The sequence below is a fragment of the Apteryx rowi genome, unplaced genomic scaffold (genome assembly GCF_003343035.1).
Source record: "Apteryx rowi isolate R43461 unplaced genomic scaffold, aptRow1 scaffold_57, whole genome shotgun sequence".
Lineage (NCBI taxonomy): Eukaryota > Metazoa > Chordata > Aves > Apterygiformes > Apterygidae > Apteryx > Apteryx rowi.
The window spans coordinates 1,164,902-1,190,560 of record NW_020450838.1 but is presented as its reverse complement, the minus strand read 5'-3'; the positions used below and the strand labels follow the sequence as shown (position 1 = coordinate 1,190,560).

The 25,659-nt window shown below is 40.7% G+C and overlaps 1 protein-coding gene across 1 annotated transcript in view; it reads right to left on the bottom strand.

Moving 5' to 3' along the window:
- ADCY5 (adenylate cyclase 5) overlaps positions 1–25,659 on the bottom strand; it is a 224,179-nt gene that overhangs the window by 45,738 nt on the left and 152,782 nt on the right. The window contains exons 4-8 of the mRNA XM_026082174.1: positions 18,289–18,400; positions 17,989–18,116; positions 14,119–14,277; positions 12,940–13,081; positions 2,130–2,270 (exon numbers count right to left, since the gene is read on the bottom strand). Of these exons, the coding sequence (XP_025937959.1) occupies positions 2,130–2,270; positions 12,940–13,081; positions 14,119–14,277; positions 17,989–18,116; positions 18,289–18,400 (682 nt within the window). The remainder of the gene's footprint in view (positions 1–2,129; positions 2,271–12,939; positions 13,082–14,118; positions 14,278–17,988; positions 18,117–18,288; positions 18,401–25,659) is intronic.

Below are 25,659 nucleotides of genomic sequence, written 5' to 3'. Positions count from 1 at the left end.
GGAGAGCAGCATGTTTTAGCTTTGACCGTAGCGTCTCAAAGATACATCAGTAGGAAATGCTGCAAATAGCAGATTTAAAAAAAGGTACACAAAGAACAACAAAAAGTCTAGCTGAGAATAAGTAATAATATATCTAAATCAGGTTTAAATTGGTGTTCAGAAAGAAGCCTGAGCCATTCAACACAGACAACATCAGCCTCTCCAAGAAGAGCTTGCTACAAAAGGTAACATAAGCCTACCGACCAGGAAAGACTTTCTGAGCAGCTGATTTCATAAAAAGGTAAATACCTTTGCAAGAAAGGGTTCAAGATAAGGAAAGAAAAAAGAAGAGAATCTTTTCCTCCTACCAGCAATGGGCAGCAAAGTTTTCAGAACTCAGCTTGATATTTTGATAAATAATTATGTTTTTCCAACTGAATAACCAGCTAGACATAGCGAACTGTAATTAACACCAAGAAGCACAATACCATTTGGCATGCTCACACCTTGTTTCTGAACAGGAGGATACAAGAACTCCTTAAAAGCTATTCAAAGAAACTTATAATTATCTGCTAGTGTGATTAGGCTCTCCTAATAATGTCACGCCTATTGAGTGCACCCTATTGAAAAGCCCACATAAAAAATGCACACTTCCACAGATCTGTATGCTTATGTCAGAAACCCTCATTTGAARATTTGAGAAAGGAAAGAAGCATTGCTATGGAAATTAAGAAATTCAGCTTAGCATTGTAAAATAATATTATGATTGAATAATATTAGCACCAACTATTAATAAATGTGCCAGCATTTCCCATTAGAATACACCATATGCAGTGAGTGCCTTATAGCTAGGCTGAAAAACGTTAAAGCTGTGGAGGTGAATCTCAAGTTAAAAAGTTCTTTGAACACCTCTAGGGCCTTGGTGAACTGGAGCAGAATCTTGACATTGGGCAAGAAATGGGCAAGAAAATGGGCAAGAAATACCCACTTCTGACTGTGTATGAAGTGTCAAAACAGTGTGATAAACTGTTTGCAGAAGGACTCCAACTTTCAATCATCCCTAATAAACTGCAGAGGGAACACAAAAATCCTGCAAACTCAGTGGGTGAATTCCAAGCTGGATATGCAGCTATATATTGTGCATGCAAAATAACTAACAGAATGTGATTTGCAATCCCCAAATGGTTATGACATTTCCAATCTGAAAAACATCCCCATGTGTGACCAAGGTAAATATATTTTAATTTTGTCCTACATTATCCTGACATACAGAATGTTAAAGGGAATTCATTTGTTTAGAACTTTGACTAAAGATTAACAAGCTAATGCTCAAAGAGCAATCTGATTATGGGAGTTATTATAGAGATGATAAATATTATTATTATTACAAAATGCCTATCATAACTGAAACTCTCTTTTCTTCATCTTTATTGAAGATGAAACAAAGATCTCATCATCTCCAACTTTACCTAAAATGAGCCATAAAAGTGTTCCCAGTCTGATTGTGCTAGTTACCAGCTACTTACCTATTTTAATTTAGAAGGAATGAAGGGTATAAGCAAGAAATGAATAAACTTGCTATCTTAGGTCAATTAGTCCATATACTTTAGAATGTATTGTCAAGAGTTAAATACGGTAGCATCTCACATAATTCATGTGACAGAGCTGCCATTTTCCTGAAAGGTTCCTGTAGACCCATGAGTATATATGGACGTGTAGCTTACAGAAAGTGCATGGCATCTAGCTGTTACAATGCAAATAAGAGATCTCTGCAGGTGCTAAAGTCCATTACGGACTAGTTGAATTGTATGTCTTCTGCTATTTGAATGCTGGGGTTACTGAGGAGTTTTTGTAGATAATCAAGGCTTCTCGACCAGCCTGGATCAGTTTTCAGAACACGGGACAAGTCAAACAAAAGAGCTCTCTTTGTGCCATTCTGCCTCGCTTCCCCTTTCAAACAACCTTGGGCCTCATCTCACAAACACTCACCTCCGGATGTACCAGTTATTACTTCTGCAGTCAAAGTAGAATATACCACCGCCATTTGGAAAATGCCCTCAAGGCTGCAAAAACCTTCAGACAAAGCAGGGGGGATATATAACACTGTATTAAGAAGAACTGTAATTAATGACCATAAAGCAAGGCATTACCATTCTCTTCATCTCCTTGGAGACCTGGTGAGCTCCGAGGTGGTTATAAAAGGGCCGGTCAACACCCCAGTGTGGCGGGTTATGGCTGATGGAATTCGTGCGCTGACGGTTCATCTTGGCTATTGTGGCTTTCTCATCTTTCTGAAACACAAGTAAGAAAGAAATGGAGAATCATTTTTGAAACATTTATGTGCCAGTCATTCTCCAAGCACCTCTCATTTCTGATCTCCTGAACTTTATGAAATGGCTGCTGACCAGGAGCAGGCCAAGGTGATCATTGCTCTCTCTCTTCATACCTACACGGGAAAAAAATTTAAAAGACTTCCCCTAAGTGGTGCCCACCATTTTACTCATTTGCTTGTTTTGAACCACCACCATAACCTGTGCAAACACAGAGAACATTCCAAAACTGAGAGACGTCCATTTCTTTTTTTTTTTTTTTTTAAATAAACTGAATCATTTCAGATAGGAAATAATAACAGGGAAAAAAAAATTGCTGTGTTTGCAAGCGACACAACACAAAGGATTCAAGGACATGCAGAAAGATCCAATTAGAGAATAGGAACTGTGAAACTATGGGAATAAAGAACATCTTTCTCTGCAGGTCACTTTCCACACTTGCAAAAACAGAACACCTTTCCAGAGGAGACAAGGAGAGAACATAAATCTTGCAAACAACTTTACTGTGTAAGTGCTAAGGATAACGATGCTGCAAGTGTGTGATAAAATTGTCTCTCTCTCCCCTAACGCTAGCCACAAATTTTGTCATTGGCAGCAACGTTCCTGAATTTCAGGCAGGGTCTTTGGTTTTGTTATTAGAGATGGTTTTGAATTGTGGTTGTAAATTGAGCTTATTGCAAAGTTTGCACAGCATCTGACTGAAAGCTTTTATTCAAGCTCAATCTCAGTTAAAAAAAAAAAAAAGCAGAAGTGCAACATGTAATTAGGCCACAAAATAGGTTGGCTACTTCCTTACTTTGAATGTATTCTCTAGTTTAAAAAGATGGGCAATCTTCCACGTGGAATGTTTTCTATGGAAAGACAGGAGTTTGCTGTACACAGCGAAACCCTTCGATCTTTAGCATGGACTGCTCCCAGAGGTTTGCTCCATGAGGACTGTGTGATTCAGCTGTGCTGCCCTACAAGGCAGAGGGGCAGCAATTGCCACATCCTTACTGAAGAGAGACAAACTTTGGAAAGCTTGAAGGATCAGACAGTGCTGATATCTAAAACTTGGCTATTTATTAGTTTGAGAGATCAAGCTTTTTTCAAGAGATTGCCTGCTTCCATGGAAGTACTGAAGAAGTTAGACATAACAGTTAATTTTGGATTTCAGAAGGTGTTCAGACACCTGAATAATGGTTTAAGTTCTGTATGAAAATACAGGTTGGTCTGCATCTATTTTTGCCTGGAGTCTGCTTTCCCTACCTATTTACTTTGATTCCCTGCCACTCGCTGTAACGTGTACCTGTCAGGAGTCTGCAAAATACCTGGTGTTATTTCGATGGTAACCAGAGAGTTAACTGTCAAGTGCTATACTGCTTTAATCTTTTTTCTTTTTTTTAATAGAAGAAAAAGCCTGTTCAGATTCAGTGCCTGACTGACAACCATGGGAAATCATCATCTCTTTCCTTGCAAAGAGGAGACAGCTCCAATGACAGCATTTCCCACGAGTCTGCATGCTCCCCACGCAGGGACCAGCTGTCCTCCCGCGCAGTCCTGCGGGCTTCCCGACCACGAGCCGGGGACACGGTGCCACTTGCGATGGGAGACCAGCGCCGGACACCTGACCAGCCCCGTGACGACATGCCGTTGTGGTCACCGCAGCCCTGGGCTACCAACAAAGCTCTTTTCCCACCCAGCCAGAAGCAGCTGCAGGATTTTGAGGAAACTTGATGCCCTGTTAGCAGTCACCTGAGCTGTGAAAGAGCGCCAAGGAATCGCCCAAGGGAACTGCCAGCTCCCGGGAAGCTTGCCGGAAAGGCTGGTGGGTGCTCCCACGTGGCATGCCCCCAGGTCTGCAAGCGCCTATCAAGCCAGCCTCCTCCCCGCATCCAACCCACCACTGCTTCATCATCCCGAAGCGCTGAAAACTTGATCCCTCGGCACCAGACGAATTTCACATGAGCAATCATGACAGAGCCACTGGATAACCTCCAGGAGAGCTGCCTTTTAAACATTTCTAAAAATACACAAATGCGATGCAAAGCTGATGTTCAGATTCGAGGTGGTTTGAGGTTTTGTTTTTTAAAAGTCACAGCACGTTATGGTCTCTCAAATCATTTGTAGCATTTTAGATGCAATCCCTTTTCCATAATTAAGCTTTTTTTTTTAATATATCATATGATGCCAGAAAACTGGTAGAAAATATAGATCCATTATCTACAAGAAAATATATATTGTTTTCAGTATTAAAAGTGATGCTGCCTGTCCATTTTATTACAGCTTAGTGAAGGGTTTTCAACCAGTAGCAATCAAAAAACCCAGACAATAAAGCTAGTCTGGGGACCTATAAAAGCAAAGCTATTTGGTTACATTACAAATGCTTTTACCTCAACAGATGATAAAAGATACATACAACAGATTTTCCCCCATGACTAAAAACATTCCAGCAGGAAGTCAGCCTTAGCAAATTTGGTTGGAATTTGAGAAAAGCTTTAATGACAACTTCAAGCAGATGCACTAAACCCTCTCAGCCAGCAAGTAAACTATCTACCTGCTTCAAAAACTAGTCAAAACTAGTGCTGGGTGACTCTGAGACATTACTTCTACTTCATGTCAATCACTTAATTAATTTGAAGGGAATAAAAGACCTCATACAGTAGGAACACATTTATTGACACATCTGGGTTGAGGTAAGGCTGGGACAAAGGGGTAAACATACACTTCTGAGATCATTTCTAACCATGACATCAAGCACCATAAATTATCCATGGCTACATGAACTCTAGCAGTATTTCCCCCTTTACCTTTTAAACAGTTTAYACAGAATTGTGAACCACGTTTCAGCACTATTTCCAATCAGATTAAAATATATACATAGGGATAGTGGTTTTTTGCTTTCCCAAATAACATACTATGCTACTATATTATCTTGAGCAAAGGGACTTTGTTTTTAACGTATCAGTACTCATATCAAACATTTTTTTTTACAACTTGACATTTTTAAAAGTTGAACCAAGTTATTTTCTGCAAGATCACTTGTTCAGTGGATCATGAAAAAAAGAAATTCTAACAATGAAGAATTAAAAAATTCATAGTTCCTCTATGGAAATTTAGGAAGATCCTCACTTTGCTTCTTCCTGGTTAAAGGACAGCATGAGGACAACTTGCGCACAGTGCTACCTAAGGCATAAGAAAACTGGAAAGAATAAAGAGAAGGAATAGGTGATACCTTTCAGTCCTCCTCATCATAGATACTACCAACAACAGGAGCAGGTACAGAACTTTCTGACAGTAATGAGTTTTTCAAATTTGACATGGCTAAACTCCAAAAGATGCTGTGGGAACTTTTCAAATCTGGACTCGCAAAGAGACTGTAAATCTTATTCCCAGAGGTTTTATTTTGTTCCCATCACTGGTTCCCACACACTGAGCTACAGCAATACTATAGCAAAACTGCAGAAATAGCTGGGATTTTCTTATACTGATCGATGGCATCAGGCATGCCCATGTTACTTTTTTACAGTGTATGATAAGATTTTGCAACATATGTGATGACTATCAGTGCAACAAAGCAGTGAAATATGAGCATGGATCAGACATTTCTGATTCAGCTATATATATTATTCCTGAAATTGCCTTGATGTCCTATGTGGTCACCCACATGTCAATAGGACATCAAGACATTTCTTGCAATGATACATGTTGCAAACCATTGCCTTCATAAATCTACATTAATGGAACCTGGCTGAATTGTGATTAAAGTTGTTAAATCTAGCAATCATCACATTAGACTGATGAAGTTTTAGGAGACTCACATGCACAACATTTAAATGACCACTCTGTTTCTTCAGCTGGATGGAGTTCCAGGACACTATTTAGAAAAGAATAAGAATTGYTTTTCTAGGAGTTACGGCCAAAGTTTGTTGAGCTGTTTTAAGGCCACCATCAACAATTCTTCCTGAAATTGTTGTGTACTTACTATTGTTAAAAGAAACACCCATATTTACTGCAAATGAAACACATTAAAGAAGAATAAACATTTTTTCAGTTTCCCTACTTTGTGCAGTCAGCACACTGTGTTTAGTCAGCATTATTGCTAACCTGTTGACAGTCACATTTAGTTCCCACTTGTGTTCAACACATAGCATTTCCCCAGTTTTCTGACAATTTTCAGGACAATCGAATTAACTGCAAACCTAATTTGCTATTAAAATCCTATTTCCCTTAAACACAGATCACTTTCCCACTCCTCCAAAGACATACTTTTCCACCGTTCTCAGACTAAAGCTTTTATCAGTTATTAGAACTGATTAGAAGAGCAGTTGTGAAGCTTCTGGAAATTAATTAACGCAGCAGAGCAGAAAGAGCAGAAACATCTCAATAACCACCCAGGTTACATGCTTCTATACAAACTCCAGAAACTTGGGCAACATGAGAATTTGTACTATTGGATATTATAAGGATAATTAAACTGAATATTGTGATACATAGAGTGTATGTATCACAGAACAGCAGTAATGACTGGGACAGAAGTTTTGAGTAAAGTGCATTTTTCCAGAAGGATACATACAAAATTGGAGGAAGTGGGGTACAGCACTGTGTGTTAGGAACTCTACAGGATGCAAGGTAAATTAAAAAAAAAAAAAAAAAAAAAGGATGACATGAATAAAATAAAGCCAGATTGGGTCAAAATGACTTTGGAGAAGGATGAAGAAGTTCTTCTGACTAATCCACTAGAAAGCCTCAGGGTTAAGTTTGGGTATCAAAACAGATGTGGTAATAGTCTTAGCAATTCTAGCCGATAATTCTCTGTCTATCTGGAAACATCGACTTTCCAGACAGAGAATGAAGATGCAAAGCTAGTAATGGAGGAAGGGCAAAGACCTCCTTGGAGAATTCTTGTTTCTTCCATGCTAAGGTACTAAACYCAAAAGGAATATATATCCCAAACAAATGAAAAAAAGTGAGAGTCTCCAGACTGAGATAGCTGAAATGCTACTTCAGCTATAAAACAGTGAATAAGGACAGAAGTCACCCCATAAAATGAGGATAACAGAGATTACAAAAGCTACATCCATCTAGAACTGAAGGAACAGATTGTCTCTCTTTTCAGATAGTCACCACCACCACAGTAGAAGGAAAAGAGAAGAGGGATCATAGGAGCAGTGTTATGAAACGGAAAATATGGCTAAGTTGGAAGCAAAACTGAAGTGTAATGTGCTGAAGTAAAAAGGACAACCTCCATCCCAGATCTCTGCACAACTGCCAAACGCAATTTCAGTTCTGGTAACAGACACTTTTAATAGCTATTTAATTAGAGATCGTGACACAGAACTGCAAATGCTGGGCTTGGATTAACAGCCTTGAGAGCATCCAAGATTTTCTAAACAACAGAAATACAGTAGCTCACTGGCCTTGTTTTTTCCACAGAACATTTGACAGAGTGCCGTGCTGGAGGTTAGTGGATAACACAGATGGGGAAAAAGAAGTTGGGCAAAGAGCTGGTTTATAGTGGAAAGGCAAGAGGTGGTTTTGAGTGAGGAAGTATCAGGCTGGATGAAAGCTGGTGGTAGAGTTACTCAAGGATCAGTCTTAGGGCAGATTTTGTTTAATTTTTTCCTCATCCCATCTGGCAGAAAGTGAATTAATGATGGACTTTGCTACTGAGAGAAGCAGAGGTAGTATCTGATACATAAGAAAAAAGCAATATTAGATAGCACTGGATACTTGAGGACTGGAATAATAGAAATGGGACTTGAGACATTCAAATGTAGAAAAAGCAAGATCATTCATTTAAAGACTTCAGTCAGAAACTTCAGTTAACTATTAGTTATCACATTAGTTCATCACAGAATAACTATGAGACACCAGGGTAATGGAGCTATGCAAAAAGTAAAGGTTTCCTTTGATGACCAGGAAAATAGACAGCTTTCATTGTGAGAAAAGATTGGAGGAGGAAGAAAAAAAGGTTGAGAGGTAGAGAAGGTATACGATTGAAGTCTGTAAAAGAATAGTTTTAGGAAAGAAAGCACCACAAAAAGGCGATTTCAAGCTATAAGAAAACTTTGACACAAAACAATAGGTGACAGTTGGAGATGAATAAATATAAACTGGAGATTAAAGGATGTTCTCAGACRTCAGAGCAATCACATCCTAAAACAGCCCTCTGTTAGCGTTAATGGGAGCAAACAAACCACAGCAGAAGATTGAGCGGACCTTTATGGTGGAGCCTGCTAAACTTATGACAAGAATTATCTGATATACATATTGCCTTCAATAGCACTGATGTACGTTTGCTGGCCCAAGAGATTCTTTCCTTCCATGTTCCTGTCTTCATTGTAGCTCATATGTATCTTTGCATTTCTTACTTGCTTTGAGGAACAGCAAGGTAGAAGATAGTGTTGATTTATAAATGATATCCACAGACATGTAGGTTTACATTGCAATGAAATGCATGGGAATCACATAGTTAAGACTGTTTCATATTTTTAATCATCTCCTTATAATCTTAGTTTAAGAAAGTGAAAATAAATGCAAGAAAAACAACTTTGCACCTTTGGACCTGTGTTTTCAAAAAAAAGAAAAACAGCTTTTATTTGGGGGAACACAGCACTGGAATAATGAAGTGACTCCTGCACTTCTCTGGGGTATCCAAGAAGCCTTTTACACAAGCAAGTGCTTACTCATAAGTGCAGCAGCATCAGAGGACAGAGCAAATAGAAAGGTAAAAAGCAGGTTTAGGAGGGAGAAAGATGAGGAGAGAGAARTCTGAACAAACCAGATTTTGAATTTCTACTGTTTATTCTCTTTCAATAGAAAAAGATCTTTCTGCGTATCAGAAAGTAAGCCAGGACTTTTTTCAGCTCTGGAGATGCTATTTTAAAGGCTGAGCGACCAAAATTTAGCTATTTTTTTCCTGAAACTCAACTAAATATATTTTAGTTAACAGCATCTTTAAGAAGGAAAAAAAGCTATTTCCAAAGAAGCAGCAAGTCCGAAACACGTGAGAGTTCCTGGAACAAAAATATTAGATAAATGTTCCTCCCATTTACTCCGTGCCAAAGAAATGGCATTAACACGAAGTCATTTAATGGCTGAAAAAGTCAAACAAACAAAAAAGGAAATTCAAAGTTATGATTCCCCATAGCAAACAGTAAGCAGAAAGGGTATGACAGCACATGCTGTTACATTTTATGCATTCATTTGAACTGATATTGGTGGGTTTCGACGGCTATGGGACTGAGGGACCTGATATGCCTATGTGAACTGAAGAATAGCTCAGACAAACAGTTAATTAGGTCATCTATTGGGATAACGCGAATTATCCTCAATGTGAATTAGATCCTCTAGCATACACCTTTAATTAAACTGAATTTCTGCTCCCATTATTTTGTATTCTTTAAACTCATTTTGTTATATACATATTAATAATTATTCCAGTTCATTGAGCTTTTCAATGGAATTTACTCACTACATATAAAGGAAAGAATTATGAAAAAGTCTGATGGTCCATATATTAAAAAACATTCAATGCCCCATTCATGGCTGACTTAAGGTATGAACAGCCATCTGCTGAAGGCAGTAAGAATATTTTCCCACTGACTGATTTTACCAGAACGTGCAGATGTAAGATCTGTTTGAAATTCAAACTCTACCAAATGCAGAGACCAAGCACGAGAAATAAGAGCCCCAAAAGGTCAGTGTTTCAGGAAGTCACAGCTAAATAAGATGAAAGCACTATCCCAACTCCAGTTGCAGCTAAGCATCTTGTGCTTTCTGAAAAGGCATCAGAATTGCATAGCACGATGCAGATGTAACTTATCCCACTTGAGCTAACAGAAGGATTTGAAGATAAGACCCTCCAGCGTGAGCTTGTACTGCTTGAACTGAAGAACTAATAATGTTGTTTGGAAGTTGAGAGCAGACTTGTTAATTAGTTAGCTAGAGAGGGACAAGCCCTGTCACTCTCTGCATGAAATGCGCMGACACTGCAGTGGACAGAAAGGCAACTGGCAGCCTGAGCAAAGGAGGTGTTAAGATATCTTTATCACCTTGCAGAAATCAGAATCCAATTGAAAATCACCTACCAAAGCACCCACCAAAAACCATTCTTATGGGAACCTGATATAACCAATGCCCCGGGAAGGGCCAAGATTAAAAAAAAAACAACAACTTTCTTTTCCACTCAGAAAAACAACCAGCCGACCAGAATTGAAGCCATGTGAATAGAACAAGCACAGGGTGCAGGAAAATTTTAACCTGCCATTATCTGGGCCCAAGAAGAAAACAATTAAGTAAGAGATGATTTATGTTTTCTCCAACAGAAGAGCTGCCACTAGCCCAGATCATGATGGCACACATGCCGAGCTCCCTTCTGTGAATCCTGGGGCTTGTGTATAAGGATAGCAGGAACCCAGACACGACTCACAGGAACCCATTACTAAGCTAGGTGAACATTTTATGGCTTTTACTGGAACAGACTCAAATGAAAACCTGGCTAAACACATCACAAGAAAGTCATTAAAATCAAGAAGGAAAGGAAGGAAAAAGTGAAGTGCTAGAACTTTGCCTAGCATCTAGCAAAATATTCAAGGGAGACTGTTGGCTACAGGAGAAAGCTTTTTTTCACTTCTGAGCTTCCTATCATGTTAAAATGAGTTTTTAAAGAGGGAGAGAACTTTAAACTATTCACAAAGGGATAGAAAATGGCTATAGGAGCAAAAAAAGTTGCAGTACTAGAATGGGCAAATCAGGAGTTACTCAAACTCTAAACACTAATATCCATGACCTTGGGTAGCAATTTCTTCAGTACAGTAATTACCTAAGCCAGGTGCATGTCCCAGTTATTAATTACTCGGATGCAGCATGTGAGAGCAGCATTATAGTAGTGCCAAGAAACTGCAGTTAAGGGCTACATTGTGTAATAAAGCTCTAATAAATACAGATAAAGTAGTGAAAGAATGAAGGGAGGCGGAGAACATTTTTATTTTACACATGGAGGACCAAGGCACAAAGATGTGACTTCCCCAAAATCAAAGTCTGGAATGGGATCCAGATCTCTCCTGAGTCTCTGTCCAGTCTCCTAGTCACAAGACGGCCCTGGGTTAAAAAACTAAATCAAGTCCCAAGTGTTCTAGGTYTCTGTTTTTGAGTGTTTTGTTTACACAAGGAGCAGAATCCTGGCGTCCACCGTAGCGTTCCTCTTCTCTCAACAGAGACCTTCAGTCCTCCGCAAGGACATGCGAGTGCATGCTCCTGATTCAACAAGTCAATATAACTTCTCCACCCCTGAAGATGGGCCCTGGCCATAAGGCTCTTTTGCTTTATGTTCCTGAATGTACCCAGCAATGAAGAGGTGTTTTAGGCACAAACATCAGCTGGCCCACTGACAGGCAGCGATGCTCAGGAAACAATAATCTTGCACTGCAAGTCCTAATCCTCTTTTGAAGTTTGACAATTGTTAATGAGATTTATCTCATGAGCAGATAAAAACCAAAACATCAGCCTCTTTCTTTAACAGATGATATGGGATTTTCTTAGAGATTTTTTACACAATATCCATTAAGGAGATTTGAGGCTTCCATTCTCTCATTCTCTCAGAAAATGAGGAAATGGTAGCAAACAATTTCTATATAGGTGTTACAGTTATTCATAGGAACCATGCTATTGGAACATGTCACAAACACTAATGCATTTAATCTCATGGTAGCCATATTTATGGCTGTGGGAAGGTTTAATTGGTCTTAGATTCAGAAACATTTGAAATGATTTTTGAGTTCAGGCCAACCTTTATATGCCTGCCAGTACTTTGAATGACAATGCAGTGTCTATGATGCAGAAATGCCTTACAGAAACATTACTGGGTAGGCCCAACYAGATGAGCAAAAAGGTCATTTTCTGGTCTTAAGGTCTACCGTTATTTGAAAGAATACAAACTAGCGATAACATAAGCCTAATTTGTGTTATGGGCAGCGTCACTTCAAAAAGAAGATTTATTAGCTGAAGTCCATCTGAGTTTGACTTGACTCAAGCTCAAATCAGTAGTGCCCCAGTAGTCTTATTCTGTGTAGCTTGACTCATTTCATACCAATGGGTATGATCTCATCCCATCGCCACAGTGGCCGTCCAAATCTTCCCATCATCAGAAACAGACCCTGAAAAGCGATGATAAGAACTGCCCTAAATAGGGAGCTTTGTGTTTGTGGCAACACGGTGAGCAGGTGGGCAAAAGCACCTCTGTCTGTACTCTGATACTACAGAGATCTTTGTGTTTTCAATCTATTGCTTCCTATTGCAATCTAACTTGCACAAGCATTATATTTAATTGAAAAAAATATATCTGTATTAACAACATTCTCACAATGATTTTGAAAACAACTGAGGACAGATTCTTTGATAGAACTAGAAAGTGCTCTGCACAGAAACCTTATGAATAAGGTGGCTATGTCCCCTTCTACACACATAGAAGTTCAGGAGGAGGAAAGTGAAATAGGAATTTTTGTCACTGGAGGTCAGGTAGTCAACAACTTGTACAGGAACAGTCCTCATTCATCTAAAAAGACCGGTGTTCACTCTGCTTTGATGTGCTGGAGGGCATCCAGCTATTAAAAGTGTCTAAAACTTGCATTAGTTTGTTTGCTCTTACCCGTTTCTGGCTGCACCGTACAATCAAGAAGGTCTCGATACTGTGCTCTTTCAGATAAGCATTGCGTTCCCCTCCGAAGCCCAGCTCCACCTCATAGTCTCCATTTAGATAGTTTAGAGTTGCTTTTGTTATGTGGATGCGCCTTGAATGAGACAAAAGACAAGCCGGTTTTGTAATCTCTGAAGAGTTATTACCTGTCTTTAATGCCCGTTCCTGTAACCAACCGGTCCCATGTTCCAAAACAAACAAGTAGTAAGAAACAATTTATTTAGTCATGCCACTACTCTTACAGATGTAGTGCAGGATTTTGTCTATTTTAAAGGAAGCAGGAAGGGAGGTATCTTCTTGAAGAGAAGTTTTCATATTAAACATCTTCCACATCAATTTATAAGTACCTCCTTAGATAAAAAAGCACTCATCCTTTTATTCACTTTGCTCTAACATACAGCAGATATCTTTTACAGAAAATATATGCATTTCACAAGGACATGTATATGCACCAGACACATATAATATATACTATAGCATATATCTTGTTTGTTATATCACATTAATCACTGTGGTACCAGCGTACCTTGTAGAGGTATCCTATGAAGTACCATAGTCTTATGCTTTCTTCCAGAGCAGAGAAAATGTGGAAAGGCATGTAGAACAATTTTCTCACAGGGACAACTTGGCAGCAAGTTAGTCTTCAGTTGGTCCATAAAGGGGTAAAAAAGAACTGATTCTGATCTCTCAAAGGAATGTTTCAAAACAAAAAGCTAGTCTAAAATAATGCTTCTTATAATATCCACTGATAGCTGGTATGCTCTCCAGCAAACACTATTAACATAGTCACATCTGTAACCATGACCAGCTCTGCTAGTGTTCACACAGAGACCTATTAATTTCTGTTGTATCTATCAGCTTTGTTTCATAGAGAATAAATTCAATTCTTACTGTAGAAGGATGTGCCCATCTTGGGATTTGGTAGATTTTCTGTAACCGAAGACATGTAGACATGGAACAGAATAACCTTGCCAACATCTGTACACATTTAAAATGCTACACCCACAGTTCATTTTATGGCAGACATACAGACTGCCTGAACCTCTCTCCCTCATTTCCAGATCTTGCTATGAGGTGTCAGAAGCAAAATGACATATGGATTAACATGACAGGTTTGATAAAGCAACTTACCCAGCTTTGCCCCCTGCCTCCATGTGGTTGGCTAACGTAACGTCATTTGACCACACATCGAACTGCCACTTTCTCAGGCCCAAGACCCCGCAGTGAACTCTCCCACTATGGATTCCAACCCTCATGTTGACATTAACTCCTGTCACCTCCCGGACTAATCTGAAAAGAGATATGGGAAAAGAAGGACATCACTAAGAACTGCATGCTTGTAGTCAGTGGCACAAACTTACACCCAGAATTCTAAAATCCATAATGACCTATACATTATTCAAGTATACACAGAGTGCTCTTCATCCACAACACCAGGACGACAAAACAAAAATGGATAGGCTGTACTGCACTTTGATGGTCTGGCTGGCCAATCTAGTGGTAAATCCTTAGTGGTAAATCCCCTAAGGTCAAGTTGGGAACTCATGAAAAAATTCTTTGGGGCAGTGAAAGGAATAAAGCACTGGTCTCTGAGCTCCGTACCAAAGCTGGACATAACCTGCCAGGATTCTGACCCTCACTAAAAGTAATAGCCTGTTGCAAAGAGTAAAAGGAAATGATTTCAGAGATCTTAATTTGTCTGTATGGCATCAAGCATCAGCTGTTCCACAGATGAAATACGATACGTGTGTGAAATACCCCACTGCAGTTGGAAAGCTCGAACAGAGCTTTATAGATGCACTCAGAGCAGCAAACCAGAGAACCACATCTATTGCAGTCACTCTAAACAGGCAGCTACAAATACTCAAACTGATTTTAATGAGGTCTTGGATGCTCTGCTTACTCCCAAGATGACTGCTGGAATACTTTGTGGGTTTTGCCCTTTTAGGGCAAAAGTTAACTTCAAGGGCTGTTCACATGGAAAATATATTCAGGAATGTGGGTAGGGGAAAGTCTTGATGAGGCCATCAGAACAACTCAGCTTCTTATTATTGCTGGTCACATCATTCCCAGAATATCCACATTTCACAGGGAAAACCACCTACATCACACAGAACAATACTTTTCCATGTGTTGTTATCTCCTTGCAGTGTGAAGCTGCATTTTGTACCTATCAAATTTCAACCTATTTGGCTTTCAAGTTCATCTAGTCCTTTCTGAACTACAGCCTCTTGATAGATAAGTCCTCCCATCTTCTTAACATCAGCGCAATTTTAATATTAATGTTTTAGTTATTAATGAAGATGAATGATTGAAGATAGACCAATTCTGGAATATAGTTCACTCCTCACAGCTTAATACGTGTCCCTTACAAGACTATTCAAGACCATTTCTCTTTGAAACAGCTCCTACCATACCTTAAAATTCCTTTCTCCTTACAATCCCTATCTTCTCCTGTTTCATTAGCTGCTCACAGAAGTGACGTTATTTTTATTAACAAGCTGCTGAGATACCTCCACCCTCTGTAGCAGGGAAGGGAAGCTCTATACTGGTGAGGTGCCAAAGGCTTATGAACTGAAAGAACTTCAACCACATCACCTTGGAGAGCAATAGGAACTGGGGTAATGAAAATGCAGCTGCAGCCATATCCCTTGCAAGGAAAACTGCAGCTGCAGTGTGTGTACAGCATCGGGGTGGGAGGAACAACACACTGCAGGAGTGCTACAAACCCCATGCACCCTGGGCCAAGCCACATTACTGACAAGACCTGGGACCTTCTCCCAGTATAGCTGTTGAGAACATGACTTTTTTCAGACTTTGCAGATAAACAAATGAGCTTGGTTATCCTTTATAGACAAATGAAATATCCTTTGCTACCTTTATTTATTTATTTTATTCCATTTATACCAATAGTACAGTGAATATAATTCTGTCTTTCTGATCCGGGGCAACACTCCCTGCTGTTACTGTGCACAGATAAAATAAAACTATGGACAGGACCCAGCACTGGTGAAGCCTGCAAATCAATGTTCAGTAAATATCTGTTACCTTAATTGTGAAAACTCTTATCTTGATCCTTAGGGCAGGAGGAAGAGGGGGAAGCAAAGGCAGTGAGAACAGCGAGTCACATTCCAGATTTAGATAATGTTGTTAAATACGTTCACTGTACATCAAGTGTGAAACAAATTTTAAAGTCTGATGAAGAGCTATTTGTAAACAAACTTAGTGCACTTCAGCTCCATGCTTATTCCAAGGTAAGGTGGGTTGCAGTTAAACAACGAAGTCTAGATGTCCTAGGTGTTACGTAGCCTTGCGGGTGATTACAAAGCAATGTGTCAAGGTCTAGGGATTTCACCAGGCCACACAATGCAGAAAGTGAGACTTTTCTGGTTGAACATAACGTACACAGTATTTCCCTCATAGGGCAGGTGACCAAGAATCATGCCTTTTAGCATTTGACAAGACACCTCCTCACCTGCTACTTAGTTGTGCTTTGCAAGGAAGGCAGAGGATCCTTCCAAGGGCTATTGAAAACAACTTACTTGGAACTGCTTTTATTTTGTATTTTGCATACAAACCCCAAAAGGAGACTGGTGCAAAGCAACACAGTTTAAAACTGGGAAAGTACAGATAGTAAGTCTTGACAGTGCACACTGCATACAAAGCAAAGGAATGCTGCTGCGTACTGCTCTTTGAATGGGGTCTCCTAGGTGAAAACTCTGCTTTTCAAACTATGCACTAGCRTTGTGAAAATGAGGCTGAAAAGTGTGGATGTGCATTTGCGTCCTTGCAGAAATCATAATTATTAAGATGTACTGCATCAAGCTCAACAAATACGTACTTCTAGTTTTTATCACGATGAAGTGGAAATTCAGTCAATTTATTGAATGGAATGATAGGAAAACTGCAAAGAGACCTTATACTTCTCTGTTAGTACCATCAACACTTTAGAAGTTGCTTTCACAAAGAAAAAATTAGAAGAGAACAAGGCAAAAAGAAGCAGAGTCTCTGTGAGGCAAGGACAGGGTAGATGTTAAGGTCAGCTCAGTTACCATTCCAAACTGAATGAATGTTGTACCTAAACTTTCAGTAAGAACAGTGACATTGCAGCCAGAAAGGAGGACATGTAAGACAAGACGGATAACCAGAAAAAAGGTGTTACAGAGGCAGAACCAAATTAAAAGACTTCAGTGCCTTCAAGACGACCAAATAATCTCCCTTCCCTGAATTCTGAAAGAACTGGGATGTGAAAGCCCACGTCTAATGCAAACAATATTCAATATGTCCTCCAAGTAACAGGATTAGATATGGATTGTATATTCGCTACTCTTTAAGAAGACAGAAATAGTCAGGACAAATACAGGACTGTTAGTCTGACCTCAGGAGCAGGCAAAGTTTCAGAACAGATTTTAAAAGGAAAAGCTAAAGACAGGGAAATAAATGGTAATAAAATAAAAACACCATGGGTATCTCAGGTAGTGTCTGACCAACATGACGACTTTCTTCAATAATTAATTTGTCTAAATTAAGTCTTGGATCTCACCTATTTGGTACAGGGGCACATGGAGGAGGAGTAGTTAAACTAGAGAAGAGAGAGCTTAGCACAGGAATTGCGAGGCAAGAAAGAAGCTGGTTTAAAGACAGGTAAGTGCAGAGTGATTGCAATTTAATAAAGTTATTATTAATCCTCTGATTTCACATTTCTGTAGCTCACTCGAATTCTCCTTTGGGAATGAAACTTCCACTAACTACAATAACCTTTGCCTTTCTCATTGGGAGATTCAGTTCTGATATCCACGTGGCTGTAATGGAATCAAGCATCTCTCTCTCTGCTGTCAAACCTTTACTGTGTTTTGTTTTCCGGTTCCAGTGGGTCTCCCTTTTTGTGGGAATCAGTTCCCTGGTTTGGCTGCCTAACTATTAATGCAAGGAAGACCTAACTGGAAAGTGAATCTGCTTGCTATTCGTTCTGAAATTCTCCACGAGGAATACGGTACTTACGAGATGGCCTCTATCATGTCCATTCCCATTTCAACACAGCAGTGTGCATGGTCAGCTCTTGCTTCTGGCAACCCAGACACGCAGTAATAGCAGTCACCCAGGATCTTGATACGTAAACAGTGGTTCTCCTAAAAAAATAATAATAATAATAAAGGAGAGAAAAGTATTCAGCTTATTTTCATGCTTGTAATAGCTTGCCTTTTAGGGCAGTGAATATTTACAGAAATCCAGTGAACCAGCACAGTATATCATTCTTGCAACAGGAAAAAAAAWATATCAGAATTATAATAGAAAACTTACAGCTGCTAGCTTATCAAATCTGGCAAAGAGCTCGTTCAGCGTCATGACCAGCTCCTGAGCAGTACACTGGGAGGCCAGACTTGTGAAACCCTCTATGTCTGCAAAGAGGATGCTTGGGAAAAAAGAGAAAAACAAATAAAAGCGTCATAAAATTTGTTGCCAATATTCGTGCAAGTTCTGGAGTGGAAGTCCGGGGGTGGGGGGCGTGCGTGAAATAGGACTGTCCCCGCCCTACAGGAGCAAGGAGATGAGCACCCCCAGCACCACCTTATGCTGCCGCCTCTATCACAAGTGAAGTGCGGAGGGGCATGGCCTCATCCCCTACAAAGATTAGAGAGGGACAACAAAACCACAAGCCTCCCACACTCCACCCCTGTCCTGTGTCCAGAAAATTTCCAGTATGTTGGGAGCCAGTGGCAGCATGATAACACTATCAACTGTTCTTAATACCAAGGCTCTCCTACACACTGAACAAATTAGCCCAGCTATGAAGTCAACACTTACCCATTCTCTCCACGTCCCTCAATCTATCAGCTCAGTAATATCGCCTCTGCTTTAACCCTGCTTCAGAAAAACCACATTCCTCTGCCCGCTTCCCCCACTGCCAAAGCGGAGCCACAACCTAAAGCCTTCCTCTAGTGAATGAGCGTAACCTGCTTGCCGCAGCTTTCCCTCCCGCCGCGGCGGTCGACTTTCCCGCGCATGCTGTGGCCCCGTGACCGCCCGCAGGCTAAAATCTACACTAGTCATTGCTTATCTTTTTTGCTTAGCTTCTGAAGAACTACAGAAATAATATTACCCGTTTCTCCTATGCCTTCCAGCCGGCTTAGCCTCCAAAGCACTTTATAAAAGCAAACACCTATGGTCATAAGTTGCTCTCAATAAGGCAGCAACGCTATTGCAACAGGGAGACTGAACCGCTAGCACCAGCCCAGCGCCGCCCGGGACAGTCCTCTGAAAGCCACTTGGACTGGTTTGAAAGCAAAATTATTTGAATCACAAGTATGAATAACAAATTCATTTCAATTAATCAATTTTACAAAGATTCTTCTTGTAACCTTTTTCTGGAAAAAAAGGTTTTTGTCTCGTTGATTTTTGTCTCGTTGATAATTATTACAGTTGAAACATTGATTTGCAATCAACATAGCCATTACGCTAAATTTGAAACTGCTCAGTATAATAAGTAGCAGACTATGTCTATATCTACATATATCTAAGGAATTATATAAAACTATACAAATCATAAAAACTATTTTAAAATTCTATAAAATTTATTCATACACACATTTATAAAAATATAAAATTCCTAAGATATACTTGTATATTTTATTGTATTAAAGCAGCAACTAGTTGATTTCTTCTTTGAAGTTGATTATTGCAGCAAGCTGTATTTGGATAGAAACAGAAATTAAAAGTGTAAATAGCTTGCACTTTAGAATTGTTTTCTCTTTGTAAAATAAAACTCTAACATGTTTTAGGCAAACTGGAGAGGCTATGTTTTCAGCTGTAATTCCCCATGTCTTCAGACAGAAAGCAAAGAAAACAAGAATATTTTCACAAGCATTTTTTGCAAAAATCCTGAAACACATTTCAATTTTGGCATGCTTTTTCTATTTTTCTTCCACATTTCAACCCCAATAAATCATCAATCAAACATATTGCATTAAATATTTCTTTACTAGTCAGACTGAAACTCAAATGTACAAGAAAAATGCAAAAGGAGGAGGAATGCAAGCATGTCTGAATCAAAATATATTTTGCCTTTTTTAAAAACACTTGAAAAAATACACACAAAATAAATCAAGATCTCACATGTTTACAAATAAATGTAAACCTCCCAAAGAAAAACACTTGAAACCAACCAAAACACTAGAGATGTTCATATTGCTCACCATGCAACTGAAGTATGTTTTAATATGTATTGTACAAATAGGAAATTTCTCCAGTTCTTGTGGCAGTAACAAAATGTATCCTGTTGCAAGCTGAAAAATCTCGATAATGGTTCTTTAATAGCATTGCTAACTTTTCAGGAGTGGACTAGCTGTTAGGCACAAAAGACGCAACACAGGAAACACRAAAAGCAATGCAAACCCCTTTATTCAGAGGGACGGGAATTTGCTCCTGTTTTGGCACATGGCAAATTGCAAAGTTCCTCACCTGTGGACACGTTCCCGCTCTTTGCTTGTAGGCGCGTTATAACAGGCATAGAGGAGGAGTACAGAGCAATCGGTACTCTGATGGTCAGAGAGCAATGGGTATCGCCAAAAACACTACGCAGGGATGCCCTGAGCTGCCTCCTCCTGCCCAGTTCAGAAAATGAGCGATAGTGTAGCGTACTAATAAACACAGATGAACGACTCAAGGTTGTCCTCTTTCCCCTTTACTATCACGCTGGATAAATGGATCAGACATTCCTCAAAGTTAAATCACGGCAATATTTTCAACCGGTCAAATGAAATGATCTGCAGAGACCTGTGGAGCTGACCTACGCACAGATTTATGCATTCTCAAGTTGAAATATTTGTCTACAACATTTTCTTAAACTTGTAACCTTTTACAGGTGACCAGCAAAGTACTCTGTTCAAATTCAGCAGATGTCTCCTTCAGCTTGATCCTCACCCTGCAGTCACAGAGCAGTACAGTTGCAAGTCAACGTGCAGCCTCTGGCTGAGTGCTAGAAAAGTACAATTATAAGCAGCTACAAAAGGGTTTATTATGAGAATAAAACCTAGAAAGGTTGGATGATGGGACAGCAGCAAAACCTGAAGTTAACACCACCTGATGCTTTATAACCACCTCTGGTTATAAAGCTAACATTTACCACATGAGATGCTTCTCTGGATAAGTGCTTTGTCTGAGGAAGGAGGGCTKCATGAAATAGTTTCAACAAAACCGGCTTGATCATTTCGGAGAGGGAAATCAAGGAAAAAGAAGTTTGGTTTTATCCAAAGTAAAGGAATGAATTGCAAGAATTTTTTAGATGCTTCAGGTCTCTTCATGCTCTTGAACATGGACATGAGGCTTAGCAATAAGGGGAAGAGCTTCATCTGGCATGTGCCTTTTGCCGTTTGCATGAAAACCTGCTCATAATGGCTTACATGTTAAGTCCTTTGCACGATTCAGTTTTTGCACACTTTGCGATTAACGCGAAGGCGTCTGCCTGCAATCCTGGGAAGATGCTACCCGAACCGAGCATGATGCATCCTCTTCTCCCTCTTCCCTGTCAGCTGACCAAGTAACGTATGTACCTCCTGCAGCACCGGAGCACGGTCCATTACAGGTGTAAGACAGCTGCGGCATTTGCTGTGCCACTGAATATCTAGGCCACTGTGCTGTCAGGGGATCCTGCATGGGCTCTCAACGTTCCCCTCCTGGCACAGAGGCTGCAGGGAAGAGAAAACCTCACCACGGTATGGAAAGGACTGTGTGGGAGATGGCAGAGGATGGGGCAATGATCTGGGAAGTGAAGACAGAGAGGGAAGAGACAAGTTTGTGGCAGCAGCCTGGGGAAAGAACAGCACACAACCATCAGAGAAAACAGTCCTTTCGAACAGGAATTCAGGCTGAAGCCTCTCTGTTCCTCTGCTGTCAACAAAGAGCTCTGAAAGCCACTAAATCACGTTTTTACTCCTTTTGCTTAATCTGTTCCCGCAGCACGCTCCTGCTAGCACTGTTCCTGCAGCAGAAACAACCCCTAGGTTTGACAGTCCAAACCCTACTAATGATCCACAGGGGAGAGGAATGGGGATCAGTGGACATGCTGCTGTGCCACGCCACTTCTGTTACTTCTCTTATTAACCCCAGTAACCCTTAMATTCACCCTCCTCCCGGCAAAATATCCAACAGCCCAGAAACAACTACAAAAAAGTGCATTTTTCTTACAACACCCATCAGAAAACAGCACATGAACCTCATCCTGTGTTTAGACAGAGCTTTTCTTTAGAAAAACACCTGTTACACCTCCTTACACACACACAAAAYGCATGCGGTGAGGTTGGGAAAACATCTGACTGTCAGAACACCACTCAGTCGTGCCAAGTTATTGCATGGAGAAAAGGAGCCTTAGAGATTTAATTGCAGGGCTTCCTCCCACCCCCTTAAGTCCTTACTCCATAGTTCACTTTAGTCTTTCATTTCAGACTACCCTTAGCAATGAAAAGTTTTTATTAAAGGATGATGGTGATGGATCATTGAGATGAAGGGCAAGACTCAAGCCAATTATTTGTGAGTCTTCAGAAAGCAAGGCCTTTCCTTGCTGGTGGGAGCACAATGCCAGTAATAGGCCTTCTTTGTGCCAAAATTCAAGACAAACTGAAAATTTGGGGTAAATGACAATGCTCAACAAAAGGCCAAATGAAATAATTGTGATAGCTATGAAACCTCATGGGATAAGTAGGTGAGTGGTTTAAAAGTACTATTAGCAGAAAGCTGCCTGGAAGGGAATGACCATGCAATCTGCAGCCCGTGTTTCAGCAACAATTATCAGCCCTGGGTCCCAGTCCCTTCATCTGGAAGGACACTGCTGTGTGGAAAAAAACACTTTAACAGGTAATTAAAATGTTGTAACAGCTTCAGAGCTCTGAATAGATTTTCCATATTGTCACTGACTTCAGAATTACCATCTGATTGGAGTTTGTCCAGTAGTAACCAGGGCATGACCTCAAAAAGACAAAAAAGGGCTTATTTCTGGGAAGCAAAGACAAAAGGAGGGGTTATCTTTCTTTCTTACACTTTTTTTTAAGATTACTGATGTTTAATTTTGGTTGAAAAGTACCACAAACTGTGTCATGGGATAGAGGTGGATACTTTCCTAAGCGTAACCTCAGGTCCTTCTTCCAGCAAGGACTGGCTCAAGATTTCATAGCTGTATCTGCCAAACTGAGTTCTGTGGCTGTTCCCCTGTGTGGCTCACGACAGCACAGGGGACGAAAGATAACAGGGAGCTTGGCTAGCTCCCAGCTCCTGCYGTCCCCCTCTCTGCTTAGGACAGTCTGCTACCTGCCTGTCCTCACCCAAGACCTGCTGGTGGCCAGGTAGCTGAGGACAACAGGAGGACCCTCCATGCCGCACCACCGAGGCTGGCGGTGTGAATTCCCCTGGCCACTTAGTCTGTGCTGCTGAAGCTAGGTTGTTACCACTGTAGATCATTTAAAACTAGCTCCTGTAATTCAGGTAGTCATCGCTGTGACTGCGCTACTAACATACCCTGGGGCAGAAGCAGGGGAAGCTCTTTCAGATGGTGAAGGAGAAAGGTCTTATAGCAAGAGTGCAGGAGGGGAGAGATGATCCTGCCAGAAAGCAAAAAATTTAGTAAGGAATAGGAAGAGCTGAGGACAAGGTGCGAAGCAGCAAACCCACGTGAGATTTTTTAGAAACCACACACACCTACAGAGAGTGATTTTGAACTGCAGCCTTAAATGACTGAAGCTGACAGAGTTATCAAAGGAGGGACACGACACAGCCAGGCTTCCCTGCAAGTGCAGGATTATTCCAAACGCAAAATTAAATCATCAGTGCTTCTAATGCAAAAACAAAAAAACAGTCGCGTTCTATTTCAAGACATGTGCGTGCCATGCACGCCAGCCACAACATAAATCAAGTAAGGCAAGAAACACAAACCCTATCACCATCACAACGGTAATGCCAGTCATGAATATAAACACCATGTGTTACTGGAAACTGAACACCACACGCACTGCATGGGAAACAGAACAAAACCCCAGACTCGGCGAGCTTTAATGACTTGCAAAAACAGCAAAGTGCATCTGACTGCATGCGAATCAAAGCCATGGTGTTTTAGTGTAACAAATGGCACTGAACAAGGGAAGAGAAAGTTCATGTGGCATAATGAAATAATCATTGCGCACAAAATAGATGTGCCCTAATGTGCATGCGTGAGCAAAGGTGTAACGAGAAAGTCATCTGCTGTAGACACAATTTGCCCATGACAGTGATTTTACTGGGTTGATTGCAGAGGACAGTGCCTCAAAATGTTGCTGTCGCTTTGCAACACCATCTGCTGCTGGGGGTTTTGCATATTATTGAGTGATACTATGAACAAGGAAGGAGAAAGAAGGATGGACTGAGATGAAAGCCACAAAACTTTCGATTGAAGGGTCGGGCCCTGTAACAAAGACCTAGGTTTTCCTGAGCAGTTTGGTAAATGGGCCAATTTTCACACCTGGACATTCATTTAAAAGCCAGTTCCCAGGCAGCAGTGGGAGCCCCGAAGTTATTGTCCAGCTAACGCTTGAGTGGTATAAACACAGTGTTAAGTTCAACCAGAAGGACCCAGAGGTGGCATGAAGATACACTCAGTCTCCCTTTCCTAGAAGAGTCATTTGGGGATGACAATGAGGCAATGACAACCCCGCAGGACAGCCTGCTCTCTTTGGGCACCCTCCTGGTGCACAAAAAGGATTTCAGCTTCCAGAGTCACAAAGCGAGAATCTCACAACGCCCTTTCCCCCTGGGAATTTAATAACAGCAACAACAAAGAACAAACCAAACCAAGAGGAGAACAAGCTTACCGCAGTGGCTCAGGTATATCGTACAAAGTGGCCGTGGCTCAGGGAGCACGCGTAGGTACAGCAGCACAAACCCGAGCCAGGACAGCAAAGCCCACCTCAGGAGGAAAACCTGGCCTGCACAGATCACACCACGCTGACTGACGGCATGGTGACTGGTGCAGCGAAGGCTGCTAGCTAGGTCCAGACTAACTCAGGTCCCTACAGCATGTCAGCTTTGCTCTCTAGGGATGTCTATATGACAAGCTAACGTCTTGGTCTTAGTCTTCGCAATACAAAAAAAACGTTCTCCAGAGCAGCAGGACGCCAGACACAACAGAGGTTAAAATATTTCCTTTTCCTACAGTCATGGAAAAAAAAAAAAAAAAGCAAAAAGATAAACTCTCTCTTTCCTAAACTTATATGGTCATTTTGCAGAAGATCCGTTTACTTTTGGAAATCACCTTTTGTTTCAAATGGGCTCTAGCACTTCTGTGACACATCAGCTGGCACAGCTCCCCCTCGGGAGCAGGACTCGGACATGCGCAGTGACACTGCTCCATTTTAGGACCAGTCATGCTGGCTTCCACTTGCTCAAGAGGATGAGAAGACATGTGTGCGCACAAATGCTATGGTAAGGAAAGCAGCACATCCTTGAGAGAAAGAGTAACGCAAGGCAGCACAGGAGGAAATAAACACAAAAAACCTACAAAGCCAAATCCCTGAAAACTGTGGGCCTTTTCACCTTGTTCTTCATAGCAAGAGACGGAAAGCCCCCTGTCCCTCTTACAAAGCAGCCAAAAATGTAAACCAAAAACACATCCCATATTCAAGAAGTGCACTCTGCAAGACCATGCCAACCGTA